This window comes from Oryctolagus cuniculus, chromosome 1 (assembly GCF_051225735.1).
Source record: "Oryctolagus cuniculus isolate XC-2025 breed Fujian yellow rabbit chromosome 1, ASM5122573v1, whole genome shotgun sequence".
Lineage (NCBI taxonomy): Eukaryota > Metazoa > Chordata > Mammalia > Lagomorpha > Leporidae > Oryctolagus > Oryctolagus cuniculus.
Genome location: NC_142867.1, coordinates 171290042 through 171306377, shown reverse-complemented (window position 1 = coordinate 171306377; position 16336 = coordinate 171290042). Strand labels below are relative to the sequence as shown.

The following is a 16336-nucleotide window of genomic DNA, read 5'->3' as shown; positions in this document are numbered from 1 at the left end:
TTTAAGTTTGACCACAGACACAGGAATACTAGCATTTTCATACCCTACAAATATTGATGGCAGTGCTTTAGTGAAAACTCCCTAATTCAAAGTTACCATCCGTGTATCCTAGCCTTGAATAGTATCAATAAAAATAATAATGATAATAGCTAAAATAAATGTTAAATCATTGAATGATTAGTCAAAACTAAACTTCATGCTTTCAGATATAAGTATAGATATAAATACACACACACACACATATATATATAAAAATTGCTAATTACAATTAAATTAAGACAGGATCTCAAGAATCATCTGCCTTGTTCTCAATGTCATCCTCTAGTGATTCTCACTGAGTGGTCCTTGGCCCAGTAGCAGCCCCATCACCATCTAGGAACTTGGTAGAAATACAGATTCTTGGGCCCTACCCCAGACCTCCTCCTGGTACCCTGCAGGTGGTTCTGAGGCACACTAAGCTTTGAGAAAAGCTGTTGTACTATTTTCTCTGAAATCATTTTCCACTTGTCAGCAAACCAGACACACCCAGGATAGGTGTCTTAAAACCTCTATAATGGTGTCTTTGCGTGTGTCTGTGGACCTAGAAAGTTGTCATTAACCCAGCAGAAAAATGTATGCAAAATATTAGACTTTTTTTCTTTCAGTCCAAAGATAAAATGCTGTAACTCACTTAATATATTCAGAGATCCAACTTCATTATAATACTGTCCATTCTGTATAACTTAACCACTGCCTTTCTGTGCTATTAAGATGAGAAAGTTGGGCTAACATTTAAGCCTCATTCTAATTCTCTTCTATTTTACAAGTGAAGAAACTGAGAAGAATGTTTGTAGTTTATCCACAAGCAGTGCTAATGTTGAGTTTACATTCTTAAAGGTATTGGAGCCTGAAAGGTTGAACTGATTTCATCAATAATAATAATAGAGATTTCATCTAACTTTCTTTCAAAAGCCTGTACTCTTATGTCTGAGTATCTCTGTTCAACATCATAAATATGATCATCCACGCAACCTCTCTTTGTTCTTGCTTCCCTCCTATATAACAGCCTGGCAATAGCAAAAGTAAAATTCTCCTCAGACCACAGAGTAGCATTTTGTTGTTGTTTTATATATGTTGTTAACAAATTCTACCAGAGCTGAAATGTCATGATCTTCCATATTCTTCTCATCCATTTCTCACTGCAAGAGATAAACTTACTCTAGAGTTTTATAATCTTAATAGGGAAAGTTTAAGTTGACAAAATGTAGAGTCTTTTTTAGTCACTATTCTTTGTGTTATTCTAATTGGGAATCAGAATGAAGGGACCTCTGAAAATGCATCAGGAAAATGTTGCTATTTGCATTCTTGTTGGGTGTGATTTGGACCATTACATACCTTCTAATGTTTCAAAACATCAATTCAGGTTTTAAAACTCCTTACTGTTATGACCAATGATTACCAAATAATTCATCTTCCAAGTCTTAAAAAATTTCCTTTCTGTGTTAGAAAAGAGACATTCCAGCACATAAATGTTTAAAAATTATCTGATAATAATAAAGGCAGAAGAATTATCCATGATGTGATCATCTAAAAGAAGTAAAACGAATTTAGATAGCTGATTTTCCTAACTGGCTAGGATTTTGAGAGGCCTTGGAGATCATTTCATTTAAACAGATAGAGGGGCCAGAGCTGTAGGGTAGCAGGTAAAGTCGCCACCTACAGTGCCAACATCCCATATGGGCATGGGTTCGAGTCCCAGCTGCTCCACTTCCGATCCAGCTCTCTGCTGTCACTTTGGGAGGGCAGTGGAAGATGGCCCAGGTTCTTGGGCCCCTGCCCCCATGTGGGAGACCTGGAGGAGGCTCCTGGCTTGTAGCTTCGGATCGGTGCAGCTCCAGCTGTCGCGGCCAGTTGGGGAGTGAACCAGTGGATGGAAGGCCTCTCTCTCTCTCTCTGCCTCTCCATATCTCTCTGTGTAACTCTGACTTTCAAATAGATAAATAAATCTTTTAAAAAAATAAACAGATTGAGGGAGAAGTTAGTGTTTAAATTTCAGAATATCTCATTCAGTTCATTAATATAAATTATAAGTAATTCTAAATCCCATGCTCTGGGTTTATGAGACTCATATCTTGACAACAGAATGTATTTTCCAACTATCCTAGTACCACACATTGGCTAAATTTCTTAGAGAATATTCTTCCCTATCTCTCAGCTCAGTGTCACTCAGCCTGGCCACTGGGGCAAAGATGAGGAGGCTGTTCCACAAGACTCACCAGAGTAAAAGAATTTCATTGCCCAGATATTTCTAATTATGGTTTCCATAATCTTGCAAGAATGACAGTAGAGCCACTCAAGAAATTGAGAAAAATCCAGGATTTAGTCATTAGTTTTGGCACATCAGTAAAGAAATGCATTTGTGCCAACTTAGAAGAACAAAGCTTGAGAAGGACTGCAAGTGTGTAGGAGACCAGCAGCATGCTTCCTGTGAGAGTGACTGTCTAGCCATACATCATGATGTTTCACTAACCCTTTTCAGTTGTGTTATCTTTGCTGCTGAATGGATTCCTCAGTGGTGTTAGGCTAATATCCATAGCATGGATACAGTGACAGGTTCTGCTCTGAAACTGGTCATCAAGTCCTTCTTTCACATGTTCTTCTGAGCCCCGGTTTCTCTTATATTTTTCCCAACAAACCTCTATCTCTTCCTTCCTTATTCATTTTCCACTCTATACAGTTGGTGCTTCCACTGCTACCATCAAGTCTCAAAATGCACTGCTCACCTATGACTGGTGGAATTGAAATGGCTTGGCAGTGTGTTCTGTCCTAAGGCTGTACCAAAACCTTTAGGTAGAAAAATGAAATCCTGAGGCAAGTTAATACAAGGTACTGAGAAAGCAAGGGATCTAAATAGGACTCACCCAAAAACAGACATTCCACTGAGGATGTTTTACTGAGGGCATTGCACTTAAGCAAAGCAGGTGCAGTTTCTCTTTGCATCAGTCTTTCCTTCATCCCCTGGTTAGCTTTATTTTATACAGATGAGCAGAGGTGGAAGGCACAGCTGTTTAACATGAGGCCTCTGGCTAACCACAGAATAACCTGTCTGTCCTTGAATGGAGAGCCCATTGCCACAGTAGCAGTAATGAGCTGTTGCATAGTAATATGGGAAAGAGAAAGGACTTCTTTCTCAACACATCTTAGCACTCCTATCCCCAAATAATAATGCTTCGGTTTTGAGAATAGGTGAGATGCTAGGATTAAAACTCCAGCATGGAGATTGCTAGAAACACTATTTAGAAAAAAAGCACTGTTTGAAAAGGCTTCTACTTGATAAACAGATTTTCAGTCTAATTCAACGTAGAAGGCAGTTATAACTCTGTAATTGTTTGAGAAAAGAATAGGTAAAGAAATCTTATGAACAAATCTGACATTTCTTGCTTAGAAATTTGTTAAAATTGTGTTATGACAGCTTAAACAAGGGTATTTAATAGAACTAGTAGGTAGCTTTTAAAACAAGTATAAAATGAATTGTGTGGTACCTTGAGTGATCCTCAGACAAGTTGGACTACTAACTAAGTGAAATTATTTTTTCTCTGATCTTTGTGAGATCAACTTTAATTATCAAAATATTAATCACATTTTAACATCACCATAAACACCCAACGATATTTTGTTCCCTTCCAATGAGGAAGAAAATGGCATGTCAGCTTAGTGTGGTACCAATTCTCCGTCTCAGTATTAGGTTAACAGCAACTTAGAAATATCTTTATCCCCCTGCCTTACGGGAAAGTCTAATGCATGTCTACTTTGTAGCTACCAGTAATATCATCTTAGAAAAGGGGACAGATTGAACTGTTCTCCTAGAGGCCAGGTAATCTCTGTGGAAGCAATACTATTGGCTATACTGTCTTCCTTACAAATAGAGCTACTGAGTAAGAAAGAATTGCTGAACAAGGATCAAAACATATCTTATGTTTACAACTCATTAAAGCCTAAAGGCAGAGTCACTGAATTATTTGATTCTAGAGCTGAAGGAGAACTTCTGCTTAAACAAAAATTTTAGACCTGATCAAACATTATAGAGCCCAGAGAGAAAAAGCAACCCGACAGGTCACAAATCTAGCTTGTTAATAATTGTTATGAATGCAAACTCCAAGGGAAGGAGTACAACTCTCTGCTCTTTTATCTCTTTCAATTTTTTGTTGCTTTATACTTTTTATTTTATCCCTATAGGAAGAGGGCAGAGTCTGACTCCAGAAAGAGCAGCATCCCAAACAGCAAGGAGGTCCCTTCACACCACCCAACTGATCCTGTAGAACTGAGGCGCCTTAATTTTCAAACACCAGGTAAGAGGCACCACCCATATGGTCCGTATTACAGGTTCTATTTAAAGTTCTTTTATAACCTAATGGATATTGTCTTGAGAGATGAATATATCACTTTGTTCTGAACCATTGTATTCATCCTGCTCTTTTATTTTTATATTATTGTGAATCATCCAAGCATAAGCCTGAAATGAAATTTAAGTTTCTCATATAAATCTGAAGTGGTGTGGAGAGGAGAAAAAAATGTAACTGTCTTCCAAATTTTTTGAAGAATTACAGTCTTTCTAAGAATATTTACATTTATTAATTTAACAGAGGTTACTATTTCCAGTGACACCTAACTGGAAAGAATTCAGTTTCTCATCATATAAAGTGAATGTGTGAATAAAAGCATGAATATAGACATCATTCATCCCATTGGGAAAGCATAGATTTGTTCTATATTTTTCTATTGGTTTGTGTTTATGGCACTCTGGAACAAAGAGGTGGGAAAGGGGAAAGAAAGATGAGGCAAACATTTCTATCTTTCTAAATATCACCAAATGAAATCTCATGAAACAATTTCGATTTCTTACTGGGAAAATATTTGAAAATATATTTTTCACCTAAAATAAAGAACATTAAGTGCTTCAACAGAAGAACAATACCACTCCTGTCAAGAGGCATCATGTACAATATTGTTAATTTAACCCCATATCTATTTTGCTTTCTTTCAACTAAAGCTTATTTATACCAAATGAAATAAATCATGAATTATAGAGGGAGCTAAGACTATAAAATTGAGTGGCACTGTTTTAGTATCTTATAATAATGAACAAAGTAAGTGCTGATCTAAGTTGTTGTATTATACCCCAAATTGTGGGCAGTGTTCTTTGGTGTCAAGTTGATATTCTAACTTCTGGCATGATAAAGTATAAGTTTATTAAACTACACAGTCACAGAGAATTGTTTGAATTGAAAATACATGATTTATTTCATTTAGCATTTTTCTTTTTTTTCATGTAGGTGCATTATAGTGACTAGTAACTCTTCAATTGAAAGAAATGCTGAGTGCTTTCAGAGTGGCTATATAACCATAAATATGGGTTTGTTTTAAAGTCTAACTTAAATGAGGATAGACTTTTTAAAATTTAAACATCTTATTGGCTTTATTTTTAGTCCTAAAATCAGACAACATTTCATTCCATAAAATTGATCAAAGATGGGCTTTTTAAGTTTCAGGAAGTTAAACTATACCTTTATCAGTGTAAAACATGTAAGAAAACATTTACATAGGCAAAAAATATAGTGTAAAGGCAAAGCATGAATTGGAGCTATGTAGAAAGGATTATTAGCGGGATGCTGGTGCCTGTAAACAAGAGAATATAAATGCCTTCAACCAAGAAATCTCTACACTGTGTATTTCTCACTTTGAGTAATTTTGAAAATATAGTCAAACCTAAGAATTCTATTAAGAATTTGATTTTCTCAATGTACATGGGAATTTTGGATCCATTTATGGAGAGAACTGGAAAGGAGAATGAAAATTTCAGTTGATATGACATTATATGTATCATCAATGACTTTACAAAATTAAAATGGGGCGAGGAGTATAGAAGAAAGTATCATTTGTGTTTATTGCCTCCAATGGATAATAGAATAAAAAGAGCAAAAATAATTAACAAGGAGAAGGAGATAAAGAAGAGGGAGAGAATAGAAAAAGAAAATTTGTTCTAAGACCCTAGTGCATTTGTTTACTCAGGAATCATCATACTGTACACTTTAGCTCAGACAAGCAATTCACTTCAGCTTGATTTGTTGAAATGCTCTGTTTTGCCTTTCAAGCTCTATGATGTGCTCTGGTGTCCAGAAAATTTGGCCATTTTGCAAAGGAAATAGACTTGGCTGTTAATGTTAAATGCATTGAAATGTGACCACTTGATGCAGCCAGTATGGATTCCAGCCAGTGACTATGAATTACTTTAATTATTTGTCAGTAGGATGGCAGCAGAGGGTGGGACTGTTAATCATGGGACCTTTTTGTGGCTTTTCCTCTCATCTTATTCACAAAGAGTCAAGAGTTTTCCTGGGTGGTGAAATAAAATATTCCTTTAATTAGTGGTGTTGCATGACAAGTATTATAATTCTGTTTAATTTTGGGATTTAAAATTCTTTACATTTCCCTGTCTGTACTTTTATATACATCATATATATGTCTGTACAACTACTTATTCCCAAACATGATAATATTTGAGAATATTTATTGGTGATATGCATAAATAGAGAATATATAATCCATGGATTCACTAGAAAAAATAGCTTTCAATGAAATAAGATACCTGTGATTTACATATTGTTCTATCACAGAAATTGTCCATGAAAGCAAATTATCACTTCTGATGATTCTGTTGCGAGTGATTAAAAACAAAGGAACACTGCTGTTTGAAATTCAGTAAGCCTTTCAGAAGGAATATGGAACCACAGTGCTTAACTCACTAATTTCACAAATTCTGCTTTCCTAAAAAATCTATGCATAACTTAGTAAATGAAAGATCTACTTATACTTTATTTTAACTTTATTTTAAATGTTATTTTAAATTATTCTTATTGGAGCTTTTAGATTTAAGGAATCATTTTTTGCTCAGTTCTGCCTGACATTCTCAAGTTCATGTAAATACAGTATTCTGACTTAAGTTTAAGTGCATCAAAGAACTGTACCTTAACTGCAGTACCATGGACATAGTTTGTTCAGAAAAAAGTCAGATTTCCATCAAGTTATTTTTCACCTTAGGCACAATAAAATCACAGAGATACTTGTCATTTTGGGCATAGCCATTTTTGTGAAATTGGGGGTGTGGGAGAAATATTGCTTTAACATACTTCGAAATTGTTTCACAAGAATCAAGTCACACTGCTAGTGAAATGCTGTATCCCAGCATGTGTAGGTCAGGGAGGCTGTAGATCTCACAAAGGAAGCTGGGCACCTCTACTTGAAGTGATTTTCCACAATGTATACATCTGTCTTACTATGTTTCAGATGGCCATTTGTTGCTGAGTAGCTTTATAACACATCATCAATTATTGGTGCATGGGCCACTCAGAGCTAGTGTGGAACAGGCAGTTGAAGTGGCAATGTTTTTTTTAGAATACTTTTATTTAATAAATATAAATTTCGAAAGTACAACTTTTGGATTATAACGGTTTTTCCCCCCCATAACCACCCTCCCACCTGCAAACCATCCCATCTCCTACTCCCTCTCCCATCCCATTCTTCATTAAGATTGATTTTTAATTATCTTCATATACAGAAGATCAACTTAGTATATAACTTAGTATATACTAAGTAAAGATTTCAACAGTTTGCACCCACACAGACACACAGAGTATAAAGTACTGTTTGAAGACTAGTTTTACTATTAATTCTCTTAGTACAACTGAAGTGGCAATGTTAATATCAACAGTGACTTTATAGATGAATGAAGACCACAGAATATAGGAAGGTGTCATTGGGCTAATATTAGACTTACAACATCAGATAGATAATGGAACAAAATGAGCAAAATGAGTAAAAAGATTAGAGACATTTACTAGAATTATTAAGTGATAATTTGGCTTTCAAGTATAAGATTTTGAAAGAAGGGAAGAAAATACTCACCAAAGATACTTTTGAAGAAAATATGTACGGACAGCAATAACTGGGTATATGTTAGAATGGTTTGGTAGATATGTTAGGGAGTATGCCCTCCAAAGGACCTTCAAACAAAGCAAAACTATAGTGTGTGTGCTTGCACCTTTTAGGAAAAGAGATTTAAAAATTGATGATCAGATGTTATAACACAAAGGGCTCATTTTCATTCTGTAGATGACCTTAATATGTTTTGCCCTAAAGCATACATGGATGGTAGATGATTGATGGGCTGTGAAAAACAAAAACAAACTCGTAAAAAGTTAACGCGTCAGAAATAGCAGCATCAGCAGCAGAAATGTCAGCACAGCAACTGAACGGGCTATGAAAGCTCTCGAAGCATCTCTCCTTCTCCACTAGTGCTATTAATTGGATCAGTGTTAACAAGATCCATTTTTATATGTAATTTCTTCTTCTCTCCGTATCTTATTTTAAACTTTGAGAAACTTTCCCACATGACATACATTAAGAATAAGAGATACATTCTCATGAATACAAATTATAAGTTTTTGATATAAAGGAAAAGGATTTGTTCAAAATCTTCATTTTGAGAAATTGTGCTTTTAAAAAATGAATTTTAATTATGCCATTTAACACTTACTTAAAAAGCACACTTGGAGAATATTTCACTTAATGATGATCCTATTCACACAAGTCAGGTTGTCATTATTGTTGTACCAAGAAGCAATTATAACTTAAAATCAATGTCCTCTTCATCTTTAATTTATCATTACTGTGTGATACAAATTATAAACATAGCAGAGTATTTTTATTTCATTCAGGGTATGATAAGTAGTGCATGAATTATATTAAAATATGACAAACTTTTGATTAACTAAGTTTCTCTCTATGACTGTTAATTCAGTTAGGTCCACTTTAGAAAAGGCTACCATCACTGATTTGATAAACAATTTAGCTCCTTCCTTTCCATGACCACACATGTATAGTGCCATAATAAAATCATCTGAAAAATGAAACTCTGAGATGGGCATTTAACCTAATAGTTATGATGCCTACATTCCACATCAGAGAACCTAGGATCGATACCCTAACTCAGACCCAAGTAGTAAATTACAAAGGCTAAGTTGGGTTCTTGCTACCCACATGGGAGACCTAGATTGAGTTCCCAGCTTTGACTAGTCCCATCCCTCAGCCATTGCAGGCTTTTAGGGAGAGAACTGGCAAATGGGAGGCTCTCTCTCTTTCTCTCTCTCTCGCTCTCACTGTCTTTCAAATAAATAAAAATTCTAAAAAAATAATAAATGGAAGATATGGCACCATTATTAGTGGCCTCTAAAGCTCTACTTAGGACAATATATAAAGCTATAAAATGCCTATTTGCATTTAATACTGCATTTAAAAATGTGTAGAAAGAGAGTGTTTGATGAACACTTCTCTATGGATAACAGAGTTCTTTGAAATCTAGTCCTACTGATTCAGTAAAATACTCATATAGTAGAGCATTTGAAAAGAAAAAGAAACACCATAAATTAGTTTTTTCTGAATCTTCTGTCAAATAGTTCTATAGTTTTTAACATTTTGAATTTATATCATCAGTTCATGTTTTCATAGAAACTTATAATACTTTGACAAAAACTAACTGAAAAGTACAGATGTGAATTATGGCCGTCCATTACCTCTTACTGATCATCAAAACAGACTGTAAATGAAGTAATTATATTCACAGGTTTTCTCAAGCTTAGCATGATTTATATATACATACATGCAGACACACACACACACACACATACATATATATGTCTTGTTGCATAGAAAGCTGAAAGCAATATTACAGGATTCACTTCATGCACATGTCGCCACTCTTCCAGGTAAGGGAGTTTAGACGTAGCATAATGAGAGTGACAAGGTCTGTGATCAGATCCCCCATGGAGTCAAAGTTTTGTGGATAACAATAACCTTGATCAAAGCCTTTAATTTCTCTTCATTTTCAGTGGGTAAAAATAATGGGGAATTAGGTTATGGGGAAGAGAAGATAAAGGAATGTATATAGACTGAACCATGACAAGGTGCACAAAGTACTTTTGAAAGTTTGAAGAAAACTGATTAAAAGAGAAATATGTTGGTGCACAAAATAATTGAAATCCATGCATACTCATATACATCTTTATATGCCCAGTACAAAGCTCAGTATTTAATCCATTGCTTTGTGGATACAAACATGCAATTATCACTCTCATTATTCTGTAATTTTATTTAACTGCACACAAAAAGAAGATTTTGTTCTTCTAAAATAGAAGTCACAATCCAGTCGGTTAAATGTGGTACTTTAAAAACAAATCTATGTATTTTTTTTTTTTTTAAATTGAAAGGCAGAGTTAGAGAGCGAGAGAAGGATCTGCCATTCACTGGTTCACTCCCCAAATGGCTACAATGGCCAGAGCTGGACTGATCTGAAGGCAGAAGCCAAACCTAAGGACCCAGTACAATAGAGTCACCTCCCAACAGCCCCACCTCCAAAGGCCATAATTAGATGAAATCCCCTCAACCTTGTTCCCATTAACATGAGATTTCGCAGATAAAACCTTTAACATGTGAGCCTTCGGGGGACATTAAACGTTCATACTAATACCCAAACCATAACAGCTGCCGTTTATCTCATGCTTATTGTTATTTTTCATGTTAGAAGAAATGCTTCCTTTTCCTGAACTTCTATATAAAGTTGGAATTCTGCTGCTTGCAAGGGAGTGGAATGAGTACATCCTTTGCAAAAATGTTTACAATACAGCACCTAGCCATCCTCGGCAATTTCCTGGCCAACCAGGCTCCTTTACCAGTCAGACACTTTGCCCCTACTTGAAGACCATAACCACCATTCTAAGAATAAAATGCAGTAAAAAATGCCCAGACTGCGTGTTATGATTTAGTTGGTATAATATCTAGGCCAACATACAAAAGCCATTTTACTTTCCGGACTTTAGGGTCCTCTTGTATAAAATGAAAATGCTGGACTAAGTTACTTCTAAGATACTGCTCAGCCTAAAATGACATGATTTCAAATTGCAAATATGTGTCCTGTTTAAAGTAGCCATTGTGTTTTTTCTGCAACCTGAGCAGATTTCAGTCATTGGGTCTGTCATTTTTCATGTTGACAGTGTATATTGTGAATATCATACCTTCAAAATGAAAACTCTGCTGAGTTTCAGTGTGTGCCTTTAAAATACATTTATTCTGTACATTTGTAGTTTTGAACTGATGAGGTCATGACACTGGCAAGTCCTCATCAGCTGTTAGCTGTGCTTCAAGTTCTTTGCTGCTAATTATAGCTCAAGGACTATAGTTTGCTAATAGGGAGTTAGAGAAGACACAGATATCACCAGGAGAAAACTCATCTCGTTCTCTTAAATCATAACATTTTTGAATGAAAAGAAATTATAAATGGGATTACAGGTCCCCACATAAATTCCCATAGAACACAGATCATTGGCTGAGAGTCCTTAAAGACATCAATGTCTGGTCCCATACCCAGATATTCTGAATTAATTGCTTGTGTGTGCAACCTGTGGCAAGGAATTTCAAAGTACCTCACATAACTGAAGAATGAAAACAGTGTCCTAATAACACTGACGATCACTTGTCAAATGAAAGAATGAAAAGAGTGAGGTCAACTCGGTTCTCTTAGTGTCTACTCTTTGTTTCGGAATCTAATGTATTTGTATACTATAAAATGATTCCAATATTGGGAAGTTGAGAAGCCTCTGGGGAATTGTGTGACTGTATTTTGGAGTAGAGCTTTGGGTTTGTTTTCTGAGATGAACGAGAGTTTCAAGTTAAAGGAATTTCATCTCAGGTTTATTCCTTAGCATAATTTTATATTGACATTAGTGTTTTCAGGTCATTATGCACACACACAGTTTTTTGCTAGCTGAAGAAAATGTCATTAAACATGGTAAACAATTCTGTATAGTTTTCTATTTTGTAAAATAAGAGCTCCCTAACCCTCAAAGAAAAGATTTAGAAATACTATCTGTAGGTGGTAGAAATGAGAATTATGAAGAAGGGAGTCACTTCAGAATTTATCTATTTGTGCCTTTTTATCTTATAGATAAAGAAGTTGAGGCACATGATAGCAAGTGATTTGTCCCTTTCAGTAGAGGGAAAAAACACAAGTAGAATTCATGCCCCACATTCTAGGCCAGAATTCTTTTCTCCTGTACCATTGGATTCCTACAAATTCATCTTGCTTTTCTGTGAAACATATACTTCTCCATTTTTACTTGTGCTGCAAATTTGGTACAACATGATACATAGAAGTCTTAAAAATATTTTTAATGCTATGGTATCTTTGCATGTGATATATATTCTGATTTAGAATGAGTCAGTATAGGTTTACTTGGATTGGTCTGTAATTAGCTTCCAGAGTAATACTGCCAGACCATGTGCCAATGCATGCCAGAAGTAAATGTTGGTCACATCTTTGGTTGATTTTTATGGTCTTCTACTGCTGTTATACTAATACTTTTCCCATCTCCAACTGGCTTTACTTTTTGCAGCTTTGAGCAGTAATTCAGTCCCCTACGCCTCCCTGATTGGCTCTGTGTCCTCCCTCTCTAGCCAAACCACCACTCAGTCCATATATGATAATAACTCTCTCCCACGATTCGCTCGAAAAGGTCTAAACATCTTTGTCTCTATTATTTTCTCTGTTAAAGCACTGTAATGTTGTCCATCTCCATTTCCATAGAAGCCTAAAGTCTCCTCTGCCTTGGCATTTCCATCCTTTCCCTTAGGGAGTGCCTCATCTGGATAAGATCGCTTTAATTATCAGATCACTGTCACCCACTCACTCCTTCTACAGAATGCAAATTAGTCCGATTCTACCATCTATACAGAACAATAGAAGAAAGAGCTTCACAATTTTAATCCAAGTGCATAATTAGATCACCAACAAAGAGTTTCTATTTTCACACAAATTGTTTTTTAGTGGATCTCCACTAAGATTGTGGCTTACAGAAAGCAGCCCTTTATTGCTGTGAACTCTGGAGCCCTACAGTGTATAGTACAGTGCTAAAGTATTGAAGCAAAGTTGTTGTTCACTTAATGTTCAAGAAACATTGATAATTTGGCATTTGAGATATAAAGGAACTTACTGGGTGACTTTCAAGAATGGCATAATTTCTAAAATGCCCATAAATTACTTACCTGCCATGTTGACATAATGGTCATCATTCCACAGCCTGACATCCAAAGAGTCTCAGTGGCAACAGAGTTATCAACATGGCTTCCAGGTTGAGCTCCTCCCTTTGTTTCTGCTCCTCAGAGCTTCCCTGTGGGTGTGCTAGTTCAGGCTCCTCTAGCCAGCTGGGATTTTTTTCTATAACATATGAGCCAGTGATGCTGTCTCATGATATGCTTACCAAATGAATCAGAATGAAATAAATGAAAATCATATGGAAACTGATTTTAAAAATCAGGAAGGCAAAGGAATCACCACCATTAACCATAGATTATTTTTGGCAGAATTTTTAAAGTTAACATATCTTCAGCTGGCAGACTGAACTAAAATGTGTCAGCCCCAATCTCTGTTTCGTTTCTTTTTCTATCCTTGTTCCCTTGCTTGTCTTTGCACCATTTTGTCAGTTTCCTGAATTCATTTCCCATTAGTGGACAAAGATGTTTACACCTGCAGTAGATTGTAGCTTTACTGGGGGTTGAATAACAGGAAACGGGGGCAAGATACCGCATAATTCTTAGTGTGGCCCTTGATAAAATCCAGGAGCAGGCTGCAGCCCCATCCTCTACAATCTACTACTAGTGGAAACATTTTTGAAGCTCAATGTGGTGTCTGTCTCGCCAGTGGTTATTGTGAATGAATGGTGGTGCATGTCATTCTTTGTGTCCACGTTTGCATGTAATTGTCAGTCACCTACAGGTTTGTGAACTTTTAAGTCTAGTCACAGTGTATAGTGAGTCCTGCAAAAATTTGCAGCATTGTTGTTAGTCCTCCTAAAAATTAAACCAGGCTATCCATTTCATTTTTTTAAACAAATTGGTTCTGTTTTATTTTATTTACACCATCATTTCCTTTGCAGGTTCAGATGATTCCGGTTACCCTGGTAACCTTCATCCTTCAAGTTAGTTTTCCTTAATTATGCATAAGTCACTTTATGTTTCCTATCAAGCTACTGCTCTTTCCCTTTTAGGCCGTTCTCAGTGTATGTTTTCTTAGTTCACTTTACACCATTTAATTCCACACAATTTCCATTTCACACAGTGCAGGAGAAGGAGTTTGAAATGACATAACTGTCATTACTCAAAGCAGAAGTTGACATCAAGTCTGTCAGTTTTCTCTACTAGCTAACCTCATTGATTCTTAGCACAATAACGCTTTCTTTTACACTAGGAGTGTTAGTTGGGGGATTATGCTTGGTGACTTTTCTATTTGGCTCCAAAATCCATCTTTGCAGAGCATGTCCTGCTTTGAGTAACCAAACTATCTGCCTGCTTCCTCACCTAAAACATCTTTACTACTCACATATTTTCAGGCCATTTCTAACTATAAGTATTCTCTATATTTTGGAATAGTTAACATCATTTTTGTTTGTTTTCAAATGTGTTTTTTCTTACCTTGTTTTAATAGGTATGGCTAGCCATCCTCCAATACCTATTTTGGAACTTGCAGATCACATTGAAAGGTTGAAAGCAAATGACAACTTGAAGTTTTCCCAGGAGTATGAGGTAATTTACTGTTTATATTTGACACTCATTGCAAAGAGTTGCCTCTCCCCTTCTTTTTGAACAAATTTTTGAAAATTAGCTTCATCAATGCCTTCTCTTAAAATATGACTCATAACCTGACATAAAAATTTATAGTGAATGACCAACTTAAATATAGTGTATAAGCAGTATAGTAGTTACCTTTTTAAAAGGTGTTGATTATTTAACATTCGTTCAGTGTTACTTAATGAGATTTATTTATCCTTTCTGTGTTTAAGCTCATAGGATTTTCTGAGTTGGTAAGTTTCCCAGTATACCAAAAATGCGCTGAATACACTGACTCCTCAGTGAACACGATGTTACAAAGAATGAGTGTATTTCTCAGTACTCTAAATTTTACACGGTCTGAAGGGTCTATAATTATTGAGTACATATACATGCTTATACCCTCCATCTGGAATAATACTACAGCTTATAATAGTATAGTAATACATTCCCAGGAAGTTTGTATTTCTGAAGGGATGATGAACTGAATGCTATCTTAACAATTCTGAAATCCTTGAAGATTCCTTGTGAATTCTTGATGAAGGCAAATGAAAACCTTGAGGGGTGAGAGAGAGAATTATGGCATTTATTAAGCAGACAGTTGTAAAACTGGATAGTCCTGGTATTTCCCAACAACAGAGACTTCTGGTAAAGCCAATTCTAAGAGGAAAACAGGTTAAAGGCATGAAAGCTATTTGTACTAACCTTGAGGTCAGAATAGGAGGAAGTAGGTTAAATTGTACTACAGTGTTATCTCATATAACAAGTATTGATAACCTGCTAATCATTCTTTTAGATCATGTTTTTACTCAGCATAAGATTACAATCTACAACTAAAATCTTGTAGTCCTATCAGACAGCAAAATGGTTGTGGGTAGCTAGATCAGCCCAAATTATACCATGAAAGGTTTCCTACTAATTTACTTGATGGGAATCGAAATCTGTGATTTCTGTTCATGTTTGTTGTATCAGCTTCATAGGGAATGCTTCCAACACGTGGTGTCTCAATTCCAACCAACTCTAGCATTCTACCCCATCACAATTGGTTACACCCCCTAAGGGGAAGGCCAAGCTCAAGTGGCTGGAGGGTTCAAATATATGAAGAAGCTCTGTGTAAGAGAATGTGGAGCAGCAGGACCTGTGGCAATCTGTATATCTACATAACTTTCCTGAAATCTCTAAGGCTTCAATTTTTATTTTAAATTGCTATGTTGAGTAAGCAAACATTTCTATAATCCCATCTACCTCCAACCTCAAGAGCTAAATAGGCTGTTATTCAATTTTCATGCTATAATATCTTTTTCAAACATTTGATAAAAAATAAACAAAAGAGATTTTGTTTTTTTGTTTGTTGGTTATATTTTCCTTTATTCTGCTCTAAGTATTCAGTAGAATATCTATAATTGAAAGAAATTCACTGAATTATGGGTTGTCTTATTTTCTTAAATACTCTACTTATAGTTCTGTCATGCTCTATTCTTGATTTTGATGGCTCTTTTAAATTATGCAGTATCTTAAAACAGTTTCTTGTTTGGTGATAGAGGCTGAAGATTGAGTTATAGATGAGACAACACGGTAAATGATTAAACTCACATGATGTAACATAAAAAAACCCTCCTAGTTAGATATACATTGTTGATAACAA

The 16336-nt window shown here is 35.6% G+C and overlaps 1 protein-coding gene across 35 annotated transcripts in view; it reads left to right on the top strand.

The window, feature by feature from the left end:
* The window catches only part of PTPRD (protein tyrosine phosphatase receptor type D), a 1783257-nt gene that overhangs the window by 1660858 nt on the left and 106063 nt on the right, over positions 1-16336 (top strand). For 23 of the 35 annotated variants that reach the window (XM_089316625.1, XM_089316627.1, XM_089316758.1 and 20 more), the window contains 3 exons: positions 4216-4328; positions 14022-14063; positions 14570-14667. In XM_089316625.1, the coding sequence (XP_089172751.1) occupies positions 4216-4328; positions 14022-14063; positions 14570-14667 (253 nt within the window). The remainder of the gene's footprint in view (positions 1-4215; positions 4329-14021; positions 14064-14569; positions 14668-16336) is intronic. The other 12 variants (XM_089316774.1, XM_070051976.2, XM_089316711.1 and 9 more) reach the window with 1 other exon arrangement.